This window comes from Siniperca chuatsi, linkage group LG17, assembly GCF_020085105.1.
Source record: "Siniperca chuatsi isolate FFG_IHB_CAS linkage group LG17, ASM2008510v1, whole genome shotgun sequence".
In the NCBI taxonomy this organism is placed as follows: domain Eukaryota; kingdom Metazoa; phylum Chordata; class Actinopteri; order Centrarchiformes; family Sinipercidae; genus Siniperca; species Siniperca chuatsi.
In genome coordinates, this window is record NC_058058.1 from 21,013,268 (window position 1) to 21,028,836 (window position 15,569).

Genomic DNA, 15,569 nt, shown 5'->3' on the forward strand with positions numbered 1-15,569 from the left:
CAACTTTGCTAACACAGCCAAACATCAAGCAAGTGCAACAACACAAGACACAGCAAGCCAGCTGATATTACTTACTAGTCCAACAGCAAGAAGGCCAGCTCGGTGTCTGTCTTACAGCCTTTTATTTTGCGAAGCTCTCGCCAACATCTAAGCCAGTCCGAGATATACTCTTGTCTGGCCTCTTGCTTGGTCACTCTCTCTTTTTCTATTCTTAACTTCCTCCGTCAACATCCTCTTTGGTCTCCTCGCCTCTGACATGATGTCCATGCTGAAAATAACAAGCAAGCTTCTTCTTATAGCTAGCTAAAGGCCCATAGTTGGTGGTGTGTGACGTAGTGCCGTGCAGCATTACACACTTCTCGCAGGAGATCGTACCTGCTCAACTCAAGTTACATAGTGCAAGAACAGGTCTTTGGGGTGCGGAGTGGGAATGAAAGAAGCACCATTCTCCCTATTACAAGTCAGTGTACCATCACAATGATTTTGAAGCTGTTATTTAAAGGTAAAATAGTTGCATAATGTTGCTAAAAGGTGCTGGTAGGAGATAGAACTAACAGATGTTAAAGTGAAGAAGAAAGTGAATTAGCATATTTTCCCATTTTATTTATTTATTTATTTTTTACCAGGAGCCTATATATGGAACTATTTTCCTCTCCAATCTGACTAAGATTACCTCTCCCAAAAGAGGCTCAAGAAACAATAGTCATGTTTTCACACCGGTTGTTAGAAGCATTCTCACTTCAATTTGGGCCCTTCAGCACCACCCACTGATATATTTTTTTCAAGGTAAAATAGATAAAACCAAGATGAAGGCTCAAAAAGCATCTACATGTTAAACAGTGATTAAAATTGCATGGATTTCAGATTTTAAGGTAGAAAATATTCAAATGCAGCACACTGTGATTGAAAGAACTTGTGATTGGAGTTGTTTGGCCCTCTCTTCCAAACACTTTCTGCACTGCCTGGCCCTCTTCCTCTCACATTAACATGCTTCTATCATTACCCCCCTGCCCCACCTACTGCATAATAGCTAGAGTTGGATGCAGGAAGAAGAGAATAAGAATGTTTCCTTTCTTTTTTTTCTTCTTTTCTTGAGGAGCATCTTGAATGAATGATTGATGTTAGGGGAGCACGATCAGAAAGATATAATCACGGTCTAACGAACGCAGAGCCTTAAGAAATACATACTGGAGGAATGCCATAAATTTATAAACACATCATATATTAATATATAAGTAGTCAATTGCATATTCAAAAAGAGGGAAATAACATAATCTATGCCTCTCCATGTACAATGCTTGCATTATATTCATTCTTTTTACCCAGGAAGAAGGTAACAAAAGCTTGGAAGTTAAACGCTGCTCATTCCTCTATACCTCACAAGTTATTTTCCCCATAAACTATATGAAACCAAGATTAAACACAGTCATGTTCATTGTCAGTGGCTAAACAAATTGCCATTCTCTGTGAGTGACATATGTTTTGTGTGAAGACGTGCAACACCAGCGTGGGGAGATAACTTCATTTCCAAGCTTTGAGCACAGATGAGGTTAGTTCGTGTTCAGTATATGAACACCTTTCACGGGACAAATGGAATGTCACTCAAGCGCCGGTACACAGATGCTTTCTCCCCAGTGGGTCCTGAGATGCTTTCTGGTGATGCAGCTCTGTTGTTCCAGCCCTACTCTGGGTGCACTGGGAATATTTTGTCCTTTTACCCCTCCACATCCCCTCGCTCCATTTCAAATCCCCTGACTATTAACGATTTCCTCTGCTACCCAAGTTTGCCTCTTTAGGCTTTCCCTCCTTTCCACATTCATTTCAACATGTTGGATTTCTTGCTCGTAAAGTTTCTGATCCTCCTTTTGTTGCTTATTTCTTCTTTTTTCTCCATAACCTCAAATTGATTTCTCATTTTGATTCTCCCCTCCATTTCTTCCAATATAAGGGACTGTACAAAAATGATTAGGGTGGGTAGGGGGTATGATTTTTATATTTCATTTTATAAAAAAGGAAGACCCTCTCCAACATTATCATCATTTTCTTTGCACCACAATACACTCCCCCCAAATATCTCAAAATAATATATTTATGGCGGCAGCTCTGTGGCTGCTGATGGACTTAATATTATATTGTACAACAATATTTTCCACCCAATCTGCAACACTGTCTCCTAGCAATTACGTTTATATACAAATCATTTGCAACAGCAAATGTGTTCTTTAAGTAAACGTAATGTTTTCTATTAACATAATGAGAAAATGTAGTTAATTAACTATCGGGCAAATCGAAAAAATGTTGATACTGAACATATCAGTAAAATCTTTACTGCAAAGGCACTTCATTTGTTTTCCTTCAAAATATCCAATCTTGCAATACAATATCCAATTGTAGTGACTACAGCAATATTAAACTTTTTTATAGTTATGTTTAGGCACTCACATCTCTTAGTTAAGATAGATTAAGATAGGTCTGGTTTAATACAGAAAAAGTCCACAGTGATTTAAGACACAACTTGTTTATCAACATTTAACCAAAACCACAATCTTTCCCTAACATTAACTAAAGCCAAACCAACCAAACCAAGTCACATATCAGAATCAGAAATACTTTATTGATCCCCGAGGGGAAACTCTTTGACGGTAGAGTCTGGATACGAACCCTGGACTCGAAGTCGAAGTGCTGCGCTTAAAGGGACAGTTCACTCCAAAATCAAAAATGCATATGTTTCCTCTTACCTGTAGTGCTATTTACCCATCTAGATTGTTTTGGTGTGAGTCGCCGAGTTTTGGAGATATCAGCCGTAGAGATGTCTACATTTTTTTACTATAATGGAACTATATGGCATTCGGCTTGTGGTGCTCAAAGCACCAAAAAAATACAACTGAAAAACTCAACAGCAATGTCTCTTATCATAAATTATGACCCAGTTACTTGTTCACTCTGAACATAATCCAGCCAGCGATTATGATTGTCACCGCAACGTAATTGGGAAAACAATTTAGTACTATTGAAACAGAGGGTGAGGACCTCCCACAATTTAGCTGGTTGAGGCGGTGGATATGGACTTGACTGCAGTCAAAGAATCAGGCTCCAGAGAAGAGATATCTTCATTCACAAGGGGCTTTAATTTCAACAACTATATAAACGTAGTTTCTAGGAGACAGGGTTGCAACCTGTGGATCATTGTATAAAAATATATATGAATTAGATCAGATGATGCTATAGCTCGATATGTATGCGATCAGATGTCTGACTGTTGGTCAGACGCTTCTTCCGGACAGCGTCTAAAGCGCACAGTTATATATCTACAAAAGCCACATTTGTGATTTAACTACTTGATCAATTTAAAATTTTTAACAATAAATCTCAAAAGTTTAATGAATCTGGGATGAGAAAAAAACATAAAAGACTATCCCCAGCTCTCCCAAAAAATTCAGACTAACCTCTGCACCAAAAAACAAACTCTCCCTTCTCTGACCCCACTCTCCCCTCTCCCCACTAAGAATTTTCATACTATCCCTAACTCATTTCCTCTCTGTCTCTTAACATTCTACCCCAAAAATTCTTTATTTCTGCCATTTTTGCGTGTTTGTAACTTATCCAATTGTTTTTAACAGACACAGTCTTCTTAACATTTCCCCCCATCCTTTTACTCTTGCCCTATCTTCATCCTCCCCCATCTATAAAGAATGAATAAAGATCTAAAGGTGGACTGAGAAGAAATTAGAGAAATGTTTCCACTTCACCAGGATAGGCTTAAGACTGTTATTAAAACATGACAAGCCATTCAGTTGATAAAGGTGCTTACTCAAGGGAATGCAGAGAGTGTTTATTCTTTGATTAATTTGCTTGAAGGAGACCTGAAATTTCCCCACTCATGAATATGTGGATGACAGGGAGATTTCTCCGTGCTGACAAGTTATCTAAACTACAGGGCAAAACGATTATGCTAATATCAGGTTGTAGTCATCAATCATCTTATGTCAATGTGGTGTCAAGGCATCACGTTCCTGATCCCCCCTCTGGCCATAGCAATGTGTGTGTAGGAGTTTGCGTGTATGTGTGCATGTGTGCAGCTGTGTGTGTGTTTATTTGGAAAGGAGAATTGATCACATTCTCATTACGCCTGAGGACTGTTGGGGGGGTACTTGCGCTTGCGTGGAGCTGTTCCCCTGGATAAGAGCTGAAAGAAAACTGGAAGGGAATTAATTAGGTGAGTTTCCTCATCTTGATATGAACACCGGGCTACACACAGAGAGACCGGGCTGACGTCAGAGAGACGCGCCTTAAAACCTAAGAGCGCATCACAGGGAGATGCATGGTTTGATCACACAGGCACACAGGCACACACTCGCTTTGGATTGTAAGATAGCAGGGATACTGTAGAAGCTGCAGCTGCTAGGTGAATGAGGCGGAACTGCAAGGGAAGCCAAAAAGTTACTTTTCAAGACTGTTAATCTTGGTGCGTAAAATGAAAGTGGTGCGTAAATGTCTGCGCGCCCCCATTTGGATAAGGTGGTAGGTCCAAATTTTAAAACCTGAAAAGTTTAACGGCAAACTAGCTCTGAACTAGTGTCAGAGGCAAAAGTCTACCGTTGGCACGGATGCTGTTGGATGTCGCCCCGGGTCTGCGCTCCTGCTTTTGTCTCTTTGATCTTATTTGAGCCATGGCTTACTCTCCGCTGGGATACTCCTACTCCACCACACCGCAGGTACAGTCAATATTTTTAGCATGTTTTTTGTCCTTAAAGTTATTGTAGATGATTAAGTATAGACTACTACAGTGTCAGAATTTCCACGAACAACTCACTTGTTTTCTTCACAAAATGTGACAAAATCAGTGAGTAGCACGGCAGGTTTTCGGGTGTGTGAAAAATACCTTTAAAGTATCTTTCGCACTGATAATGTAATGAGACAAATAGGGTTAATTTTTGCAATTTTCTTGCCAAAGTTTCTGATGACCTCCAGCTCTCTGGCTGGTTGTCTGGAGCCGGGAACGCCTCCGTCACACCCGGTGCTGCGCTCCCCGGGCCACCAACTCACCGCTGGAACAGGCATTGGACTCTACAGCGGCCCTTATCCAAAGAGCCAAGGTTACTATAACACCTGCACCAGCGACGCCACCGCTCTCTATTCCAGAGTGAGTTTCACATTTCACTTTATAGTTCATTATTACTATAATTTTGCCTTTATTTAAAAATGCGTAATTGCGCACCTAACTCATTTTGTTCAAATGTATTTATTAGGATAAACCCCTTGAGATGTACCAAAAAAAAAAAAATCTAAGCAGACAAGGTCATTTCAGGCTAAAGCCACTCTTTAGTATCAGAGTGCATTCCTGTGAAAATATGTTGGAGTATTTTAAGGATTCGGATTAATCATATATCAATTATTTGCCAATATTTTCAGGGGCCACTAGATCCCAAAGAAGAAGCAGGATCTGTGCATGTGGGGACGTCTCAGACTCCTGCCTACTATCCCTATGAATATACATTTGGACAATATCCCTATGACAGATATGGGTAAGCCAAAGTCTGCATATATTGACTGAGTGCTTTTATTGCCTTTAAGTTAAACCATATTTTCTCGATTCAGTGTCAATGTTAACATCAGACATCCTCCACTTGGGACTGCCGACTCTCTGATGTCTCTGTAGCAAGTTTGTAGTGACCTCATATTCTTTTATGTCTTGGCATCATTACATAAGTATTACACTCTAGCTATAATATCCTTACTGGGATTTAGTGTCTGGAATTATATGTGTGGTTTTTTGCACTTTATGGTATGGTCTCTCTCCTAAGACATCATTAATATATGATTTAAAGTCAATAGTCTCTCGTAAATTAGGGAGGCCTTTCTTTATAGCAAATGTAATTCACTTATTTTTGGTATGACATTATATTATTTGGATTGTCACCATTTGGCGCAGGTATTCCTGCTCTGATGGTGCTTCCCGTCGTAAAAATGCCACCCGAGAGACCACCAGCACCCTGAAGGCTTGGCTGCAGGAACACCAGAAGAACCCTTACCCCACTAAGGGAGAGAAGATAATGCTTGCTATCATCACCAGGATGACCCTTACACAGGTAGGTTTTAGCAAAATACTCTGGATGGCTATTTCTTGAAGTTTAGTTGCCTGATGTCTTGTATACCCTCAATCCATTTCTGGTAGCATTAGATGATTTGTCCTTCTTCGTGTTTGCTTTACTTATTTCACACTTTCTCTTAAGCCTTCATACTTTTTTCCTATCTTTTATTCAATGTTTTGCCCTTTCCTTCACTCCTGTATAATGTCCTTCTTTCCTGTTCGTATGATTTTATGTTCCTTTCTGACCTCCATTCCTTCCCTCCCTCAGGTGTCTACTTGGTTTGCAAATGCACGCAGGAGGCTGAAGAAGGAGAACAAGGTGACGTGGTCACCGCGGGCTTGTAAAAGCTCTGATGACCGGGGCTGTGATGATGACAGTGACGAAGCTGAGAAGCCACTTAAAAACGACAAAGAACTTCCTGGTAAGCAGGGCCTAAATCAATCTTTCAGTGCATTTAGCTTGTTTCAAGGTTTGCTCAAAGTTTGATTAGCATGCACATACTTAGTGTTATCTGTATCATTCATTATTGCAGATCAGCAGTGTGCAGACTTGCAGAGTGACCTTGAGGACTTTGACCTGCTGGAGTCAGATGGTTCTGACTGTGAACCGAAGCCACAGTTTCTTTCTGAGGACAATGACCCAAACCCAAACCCAGATCTCCCACATAGGCATCTCACACACAATCCAGACCTACTGCACGGAAAAGAGAGATTGTCCCCAGACTGCCCCAAACTTACAATGGTCCAACAGCAAAACAGCGCCTTCTATCCCAATCCAGACCTTCGAAGTACAGACACCAAGCCGAAAATTTGGTCCATTGCTCACACTGCTGTGTCTTTGGATGCCAGTTTACAGCCAGAATACCCTCCCTGTATGCTGGCATCGACCAGGTCCTCATCTCCCGGGTATCCATCAAATATGGCGCTTACAAAGGCAGACAGACAACAGGAATCACCAGTCGCCACGCTCAGAGAATGGGTGGACGGAGTTTTCCATGGTCCTCCTTTCCAACAGCCCAAACCAGCTGAGGTGTGGAAAGGCTTAAATGATGCCGTGATAGACAGCAGAACACCCGGACAATCCTTTGAACTTGTTAGGTCTACGTCATCTTTGTAGTCCGACCAACACATCATCAATGGAATATTTCAAAGACTGCTGGACTTAAAACAAAAAGTCTAGATTTTGTTCTTGTGACTTGACCAATTGACCGTTTGCTAAGCGCCATCCCCCTTAGTTACTGTTGCTACACCTGTCAAGCTTTCCTTTCTCAACAGCACATATGTAGTTTACAATGATAACAGTAGTAGATTTACCGTTCAAAATCTTTAATACATTTTGATTCCAAACAAAGGGGTAGACAAAAGCAGGCTTCTCAGTTTAGCCAACAACCGTTGATTTTGCCATCTGAAATGACAACTGTTGGTGGCAGATTGTATTAGCTCTAGCTGGCTTACTAATTAAGCTAACGTTATCTCCGTGAGTTTATTAGAAAACCTGACTCTGGCTGACTTGTAAACTTGACAGCTCAATCTTGTAAAAGGGGTCATAAATATGCATTATTGGCTAAATGCAATATATTGTGCTAACAGACTGAGGCTAAAGCTTCATGTCACAGGCAAAAAGTCAGCATATCCTCACCAGTTGACGATCCATGTAGAAGACAAGCAGGCTTTTGTGATGAGGACTGACCAATGCATCTGGCAAATGTAACGCTATCTCAGGTAATGTTGGCTTGGGTTGCTAGAGTGTAAACTTCCCCAAATCTAGTAAAGAGCAGGACAGAGCTGCTAACATTGGCCAAAACTCTAATGGTATCCAGGACTGACTTGCACACAATGGGAAAATGCTACACAGTGGATGTGCTAATCGTGTAACGCAACATTGTAACCCCACAGGTAATGTAGTTGACGCTAGTTAATGATGTGCTCCTTGGCTTTGGAAATTATGCTTGATTACTGTAGGCAGTAAGCTAGTTAGCCGGACATACTAATGATTGAAGTTTACATTAAAGCAAAACAATCTATCAATCTATTTCTTAACCTTTTTCTCCTGTGATTTTGATAATCTGATATTTTAGAAAAAGTTTGAAAAAAAGACACCACCCTCTAAATGCTTTAAATTGGAGTATCGCGGGGCAGGGGTTTAGTGAACGGTCAGTTAACAATTTATGATCATATTTTGGCATTTGGATAGGCCCTAACTCTCTTCCAACTTACAAAGTCTTATGGGCTCCATAAATGGTCAAACGTCTTGTAGCAAACAAGTGTCACCACACACGTTCCTGCAGCAAGGTTGTACGGTATACACACATGAAAAATATACAATATTGTACACTTGCACTATAGCCTGCACATGCACTGAGTCACAAAAATAAAAGGTGTATTCCGTAGCATGGCAAAGTTCTCTGAGTGTGCCCTTACATTAGCTGTCCACTGTGCTGCAACCACTGATATCAGTTTAGATGATGTGAATTCTGTTCAGTAATAGTGGAATATAGCTCCGCAGCTTTGGATATGTGTCTGTGTGTGTGAGTGTTTGTGTGTGTGTTTTGAGGGAATGAAAGGGGGGAAGTGGGTGGTATTCAGCCGTGACTAATGGAAACACACAGAGGAGGGTGCTGCTAAATTGTTAAATCGATGCCACTTCCACCTCGGCTCCAGATATAGCCGCAATCAGCGATGCGTCCCTTTTCATTAGGCAGCTTTTGACTTTGTCAACCTGGGACTGCAAGAAATGCCACCACGCGCAAAATGCTTCATAAAACCTCTTAAGTAATTTTAAGTAAGTGTCACATCTTTATCCACTTCGGTGATTTTTTCATACAACCAATAATAAGAAACATCATTGCAATAAACAGAGGGATAAGGTTGCCATCATTAGGCCTAAATGTTTTATGAAAAATACATTTCCATCAACTTCAATTATTAAAGAAATTTTCACAAATTTAGCCCTGAAAACATTTAAACCAACACTTTCTCAAGAAACATTGAGAAGTCATTTTTTTCAAACCCATCTTTCTCCTCCCCCTGTTTTCGATTTAGGAAGAGTGATAAAGTATTTATCAGAACAGAGGAGGGATCTTCCTGGGCTTTGTATGGAATTAACCATTTCGGATTAAATAATTCAGGATGAATTCAACCGAGAATTTCATTCTGTTTCTGCCTCATAAATAAGTAAGATTTAAGATGATAAATAATGACATCTGACTTCTTATTTCTGTAAAGTTTTCTTTCTTCCACTCGCTGTCCGACAGGATCTCATTGTGGTTGGCTGCAAATATATTTTTTATATTTTTCCTCAAATTCTTCCTTTTCTCTATCTAAGTTTAATGTACTAGAAATGATACAATTGTGTTTCCTTTTTAAAAATCTTGAGGTGGATTTGACTTCAAAAGAGGAGGTGGTGGTGTCATGAAGGAAATAGAATGGCAGACAGATAAGAGGTTGGCCCAGTGCTGAGTGGGGTTAAGAGATATAAGGTTATACTTGTTCTCACCCTTAGCTGTTTGGGACATGACTTGACACTTGCAGCATGGGAGAAAACTGCAAAAGTACACATATACACTGCAATTTAGTGTTGAGCATTAAATCTGTTCTAACTTTGACTCAAAAAGTAAAAAAAAGTCCATGTTCACTTGTTTTCATTGTTAATTAAGAATTGTCTTGAATCCAGTGCCCTTTTCTGGTTTTTCAAAATAATGGCATTTGTTTAAAGAGAATCCTCAAATCTGTTAGGGTGTTTTGTACAATCATGTGATTATTTTACTCGGTTTAAGCTTTCATTTAATCAACAATCAACTATAATTATTGACTTAGATTTACTTTTTAAAGTCAGAGCAGGCTTAACCTGAACTGTAAACCTTCAATAACTGATTCTTTTGGCCACTTGAGGGCAACGGAAACAAGCCATGACCACAACACTAGCATACAGTATTATCACCTTTTAAGATGATATGGTGAACTTGTTAGCAGTTGCTTTTTTACACACCCAGCAGATATGGAGCAACATTATCATTCATTTTGAGCTACATTTCTGGCTACCTGGTAAATGTAAGTCCAATGCTCACTCTCCTTTTAGTTTTGTTTTTGGTCGCCACCAACTCCTGAGAAAAAGTTCTGTCTTATAGCTGCTAAATGCTCCTCTTTGTCTGTCTGCTGTTCAGTGGTTTTGGTCAGTTATTAAAGCTTTTTTTGCTAAAAACAGCGCTCTGCTGCAGCGGAAAATGATGCTATGAGAGCGGTGAGACTGAACCACAACAGTAGACTAAAATTGCGGGCCAGAAAACCAAAACAATGAGCTGAAAGACGCTATAACTCTGTATAGCCGATGGGAGCAATGAGCAAAACTTTTCATATCACATATGCTAATTTCATCCATTACTGTGATAAAAATATTGATTATAGCCACTTTAAGAGAATTCCTGAACCTTTTCAAAGTGTTCTGCATAGCGAAGGGCACATGTTTCGTGTCCCAACAAGATTTACTTTCTTTATGAGTAAATGGTAAAATGGCTACATTTATAACTGAGTAAACACAAAAAAATTTAAAATGGAAACTTTAAAATCTAAGCAGTCAACTGAACAGAATGTTAATGATTAAATTACACTACAAATTTCCCAAATAATTTATCTTAGAGAATGTGTTAAATGTAAAACTGGTGGTGTGAACTTTAAAATTTGTGAAGATGTTAAACAAGTAGAATTATGATACAAAATACTGTCAAAACTGGGAATATGACAGATTTTTGGTCACTTCCTCTTGTGAGATTTACCCTCCATCGTATCGCTCACCTTCCTTTTTTATAATCTCCATCTTCCTCCACTGACCTCTCACACTTTTCCCCCCTTACTCCTCCAGCCATCACCCATCTTCTCTTCTTCCTCGTTTCCTTTCTCACTTCTCATCTTATTCCCTGTCCTCCATATTCCTCCCCGTCTCTCCTCCCTCCCTCCTTCCCTCCACTCGTCTCACCTCACCTCTGTCTGCTCTCAGCACACGGGTCTGAAATGAAGGCCTGCTCCCTGGGCCATATAATGTGATTAAGCCTCAGTGTGTTGCTGTACAGGTCGGGGAATGTTAGATGCACTGTTTACTTGTCTGGCTCACACCACCAGGAGTTATTTGGCCCTTTATGTCTTATGGGAGAATTGACACAGGGTCAGAAAAGTAACCTGAATGTTTTCTGAATCACTTCTACTTTTAAAATTTCCAATGGAATGTCTGCACAGGAAGTATTGACAACTTCAAATTACTCCTCTCTGCACCCTCTGTCTGACACCTATTTCCTTTCAACACTGTCTGTGTCTCTGTCGCATACTTAAACACACACACATGCACACACACCCTGGAATATATATACACACAGTTCTAAGTCTCTTGCGTCTTGTCACACACACTTTGGTTTCCGGGGCTATCAAAGTGCTGAGTGCAAACTCTCTCCTCCAAAAACTGTCACATGTCGCCAGAGGTGTCTCGCTCCCTGCGGTAACCCTCTGAGCTCCTGGCACAAGAACAAGTCATTATTTCCATGGTAAAGGTCAGAAGCTCTGTCACCTGACTCTAAAGTGGAGCTGAGTGGAGTCGCCCAGAGACAATGACCAAAGGTCAGTTTTCTGTTTTGCCTCTCATACAGTAAGTATGGATTTGAGGAGGAAGGGCTGCTCCCAGATCTGCCTATGAGCTCCTTTTGGTCACAGTGGCTTCCAGACATGGAGGTTCAGATAATTGGCTGCAGGGAGCTCCATAATGAGCCTGAGGGTCTGAAATATGACACATCTTCAAAGAGAAATATTTTAATAGGGCAATTACAGCGACGAGGAGGATGTTTTGTATAGAGTGAGTGATTGTTGTGGAGGGGCGCTGTGTTAAGGATTTCAACGGCATTTAACTCCATTATCTATTGTGTGGCTCAGTAGTGAGGAGATTTTTACTATGATAACGGTCTCATTTGAGCTTATCTTTGTCTGTCTGGTCTGACCCAACAGTGCAGGTCACATTATGCTTAAGAGTTGTATTTGCAATTATTATCTAATATTATGCAGAAAGAAAGTGGATAACTGGATGTAGCCATAGACCCCTCTGGTGATTTTGACAGTTTAAGGCTGAACCCATGAATGAGTCCGTCTGCAAACTGGTTGAATCCCACTTTATAATCTGGAGTTACTTTATATATATGATGTTAAAGAATTATTCTATTGTTCTATTATGCTTGCTGATGCATTTAAGAGCAGTGAATAATTAAACAGTGCAAAAACACAGGACTGTTTAATTCAGCACAATTCATATGCTCAGTTTCATCTGAAGATTTTGCCCCCGGCAATGCCTCCAACTCAACCAACCACCACCTCTGAACCACTCAGAGTTACCAACCACAAGACCAACCAGTCAGCTCTCTGACACTGACCCGGCTCGCCTGCCTCATTTTAACAATGCACCTCTCTCCCCTTCAATCATCCAAAGTGGTCTGACTATAGATGAGGTTAACTACAGCATAAGCCTCACTTCCAGGAGTCACCAGGGCCAATTATATCAGCCTGACTACTCCTCCCAACCTGAGCTCTATGGTGTGGAAAATGCAGTTCCACTGGCTGCATCACTGGGGACAGAACAGGCTAGTGCTGTCTGGAGCCTGAGCCAAGCGCAGACCAATTTGGCATGCAGAGGTCTATGGAGAATAAGCCTGATGAAATATATATATGATCTTCTTCAAACATGTATTGTTCCGCGCTACTGTGTCTTATCAGGCTGGCTCCCTCCTGATGTCTTCCAGGCTTGGCAGAGCGAGACTCTACACTCTACAGCTCAGATTGTGTGGGGCAGATGCACAAGGAATGCTAAGGTTCTCTCGGTGCTCCTTACAGTAAACAGCAGAGACGAGGCATATCTTGCCTGCTTATTGATGAAAGCAAGTTCACAGCACTGCAATCACAAGAAATCAGTTATTTGTGTATTCCAAGATACAGGAAAGAAATACATCTTACTTGTGCAGATTACATTTTTAAGGTGCAATGCAACTATCATTGCTCTTATAATAGTTCAGACCAATTAAAGGTTTATTACATACAAACCCTTTTAGTGTCCTTTCCAAAAACAAATAGCTTTGATTTGTGAAATAGAAAATATCTAAAACTTGGCTTTTCTTTTTGTACATAAGACTTTTATTGTCTTGTAGTATGAGACCAAACACATCTGCAGGGAGCTGCTGACCTCTGCCTGTCACAGCTGGGAACTGCATCCAGCAATTCAAACTGGATCCCAGAATTACACTACTGCACTAGCAATCCCCTAAAAATAGGGACATGAAACATGTGCCCTTCAAAAAATTCTTAAAGAAACATTTGTACATATTCCCTTAATAAAGGTGTGTTGCAACATTGATTTCAACAGGCTTCAATAAGAAGAATGCACTCTCAGAAAGACAGACAAGATATAATTTATTAACCAATATGGCAATTTATACAGAGAAGCAAAGACAGGGGAAATGTTTCAGTGATGATGCTTCTGCTTGAACTGTAATCCACAGTAGCCACATGTTCCCACTTTTGTGTCTTTATCCTGGAGAAAGAGACAGAAAATGTTAGTATCTATAATTTGGGTCCTTTGCAAAATCAGCTGTTAAGGTGACTATAGGAAAACTACAGCTATAGAAAATATATAAAAACACATGTGTGTCCAAAGGTTATACATTTACATGCACAAAAGTAACCTGGTTATGGTCAGTCTTATGCAGTATCCCATTTTCATGAATGTTACATGAACGAGAAACCCAGTTTCCTTAATCAGAGTACTGGCATTTTCCGTCTTCAGATATCACTGAGAATAATCCTGTTTGGATCAAGGGGTTCATACATTTGACTATTCCTGCAATCTGACTAAATGCTCTAACATTTCCTCTGACAGAGATGACTGAATAGCAAGTATACCAGTTAAATAAATCCAAGTAAACCTAAGGAACATGTGCCACATTCAAACACATGAACACTTTAATGGTAAATAGCCACCATGACACAGAATGACTGATAAAGGCACTGGTTGGACTTTAGGTTTTGTCAAAATGATTTCATCATATTAGTGTGTGCAGGCCCTGACCAGGTTGATGTAGACTTTGGGATGGCCCAGGGCTCCTCCACCTCCATCACAGGACACCACTCTGGCCTCAATGTCAGACACTGGCTCCTCTGCCACCAATTTGATGGCAAAGTTCTTATTCACCTTGAAACAAAGAATGTGATTTATGTCGTTATCGGCTTAGTAAAACGACGTTTATATGGGAAACAGGTGATCAACTAAAGATTTTAACAAACATTAGACACAGTGAGACTGTAATGGTGTGCATAACTGATGTTTTGATGATGAAGGCTCTCCTCTGTGTGTACCATCTACTCATTGTGCTGGCTTTACATGGGTTAAGTAGTGAGCATGCAATGTTTTCAACATTTTAAAAATAGGTTGCTGAAGTTGTTTTAGTGTAATATTTGAGATAATGTGTGATGGTTTGAGCATATGGTGAAATGACAACATTTAAATATTTGTATGACACAATACAAAAGTGTGCAAATGTGAGGCTTAATAGCAGGTGCACAAGACACCAGTGATGCACATTGACAGTCTCATTGTTTCACATTTGTAACGTTACTATGCCTCCAACAACAAACCTAGATTTGCTCAGAGTTAACTGGTTACATTTAAATTGGCTGCAATCTGAGCTTTATTACGCTTGTTTGTTAGTTACTTCTTACCTCCTTCTGTCTGCCAACGAATCTAGCTCTCCTGGGATCATTTTCATCGAACACCTGAGAGGAAAACACTTACGTTATGACTTGAAGAAGAAGGCAACAGCGACACATAATGCTATTTTGCTACTGACTTGGGGGTCTGTTTTGGGGCAGTATGTGTTGCTAGTTGAGACAAGGAGCAAACGCATGCGTCCTTTCAAACAAAAATATATGTTGACACTCCCTAGATATCAGCTGTGTTACAATCAATGGCCGAAATTCAAATGTTAAAGGAAAACGTTAAGAGCCAAGTCATGTGTAGGGCTGTCCGATAATGGACGTAAGTTAATGGACCTACAAGCCTCACTGACACAAGGATAAGCTAACGTTGGGCAACTCAGTAATACCAATACGAAACAATCGAAGAGAATCACGTTTAAGCTTACCTGGCCGGTGTGAGTAATGGCCTCGCCGGTACTGGAAACATCTAAGCTGTAGCGGTGAACAGGTACAGCAGACAGCCTCAAAGGTGAAACAAGCACCTTAGCATTTTTACTGAAGGACAGAAGTCTACCCACTGCGGCCGCCATGTTTACAACAGCCTGCTTTCCCAAGCTGCCTTGCAGTGTACACTTAGTAGTGCTGGGAAACACTGTGCCCCGAATTTAGCTTCTCAGGTGCAATGTACTTCGCTACTGTGTACCACCCCCAACAAGCTTTCAAGTTCAGCCCTTATATTTTGGTATATGTTAGAAAGGATAAT

General features: G+C 40.4%; 2 protein-coding genes across 2 annotated transcripts; one reads left to right on the top strand and one right to left on the bottom strand.

Annotated features, from left to right (window-relative positions):
- Positions 1-4,246: 4,246 nt before the first annotated feature.
- irx4b (iroquois homeobox 4b) lies at positions 4,247-8,491 on the top strand. Its single transcript, XM_044172531.1, has 6 exons — positions 4,247-4,715; positions 4,955-5,143; positions 5,413-5,525; positions 5,933-6,089; positions 6,360-6,513; positions 6,625-8,491. The coding sequence occupies exons 1-6, from the start codon at positions 4,671-4,673 to the stop codon at positions 7,206-7,208; spliced, it is 1,242 nt and encodes a 413-aa protein (XP_044028466.1). The 5' UTR covers positions 4,247-4,670; the 3' UTR covers positions 7,209-8,491.
- Positions 8,492-13,508: 5,017 nt separating this feature from the next.
- On the bottom strand, positions 13,509-15,404 carry ndufs6 (NADH:ubiquinone oxidoreductase subunit S6). The gene is made up of 4 exons (XM_044172349.1): positions 15,253-15,404; positions 14,831-14,884; positions 14,181-14,303; positions 13,509-13,646 (listed from the first exon to the last, which is right to left on the bottom strand). The coding sequence occupies exons 1-4, from the start codon at positions 15,394-15,396 to the stop codon at positions 13,578-13,580; spliced, it is 390 nt and encodes a 129-aa protein (XP_044028284.1). The 5' UTR covers positions 15,397-15,404; the 3' UTR covers positions 13,509-13,577.
- Between the last annotated feature and the right edge of the window lie 165 nt (positions 15,405-15,569).

Coding starts and splice junctions, on each gene's coding strand:
- irx4b (XM_044172531.1), top strand. CDS start 4,671: ATGGCTTACTCTCCGCTGGGATACTCCTACTCCACCACACCGCAG. Junction 4,716..4,954: donor CCTACTCCACCACACCGCAG/GTACAGTCAATA, acceptor TTCTTGCCAAAG/TTTCTGATGACCTCCAGCTC. Junction 5,144..5,412: donor CCACCGCTCTCTATTCCAGA/GTGAGTTTCACA, acceptor CAATATTTTCAG/GGGCCACTAGATCCCAAAGA.
- ndufs6 (XM_044172349.1), bottom strand. CDS start 15,396: ATGGCGGCCGCAGTGGGTAGACTTCTGTCCTTCAGTAAAAATGCTAAG. Junction 14,885..15,252: donor CCATTACTCACACCGGCCAG/GTAAGCTTAAAC, acceptor TTTTCCTCTCAG/GTGTTCGATGAAAATGATCC. Junction 14,304..14,830: donor TCGTTGGCAGACAGAAGGAG/GTAAGAAGTAAC, acceptor CTTTGTTTCAAG/GTGAATAAGAACTTTGCCAT.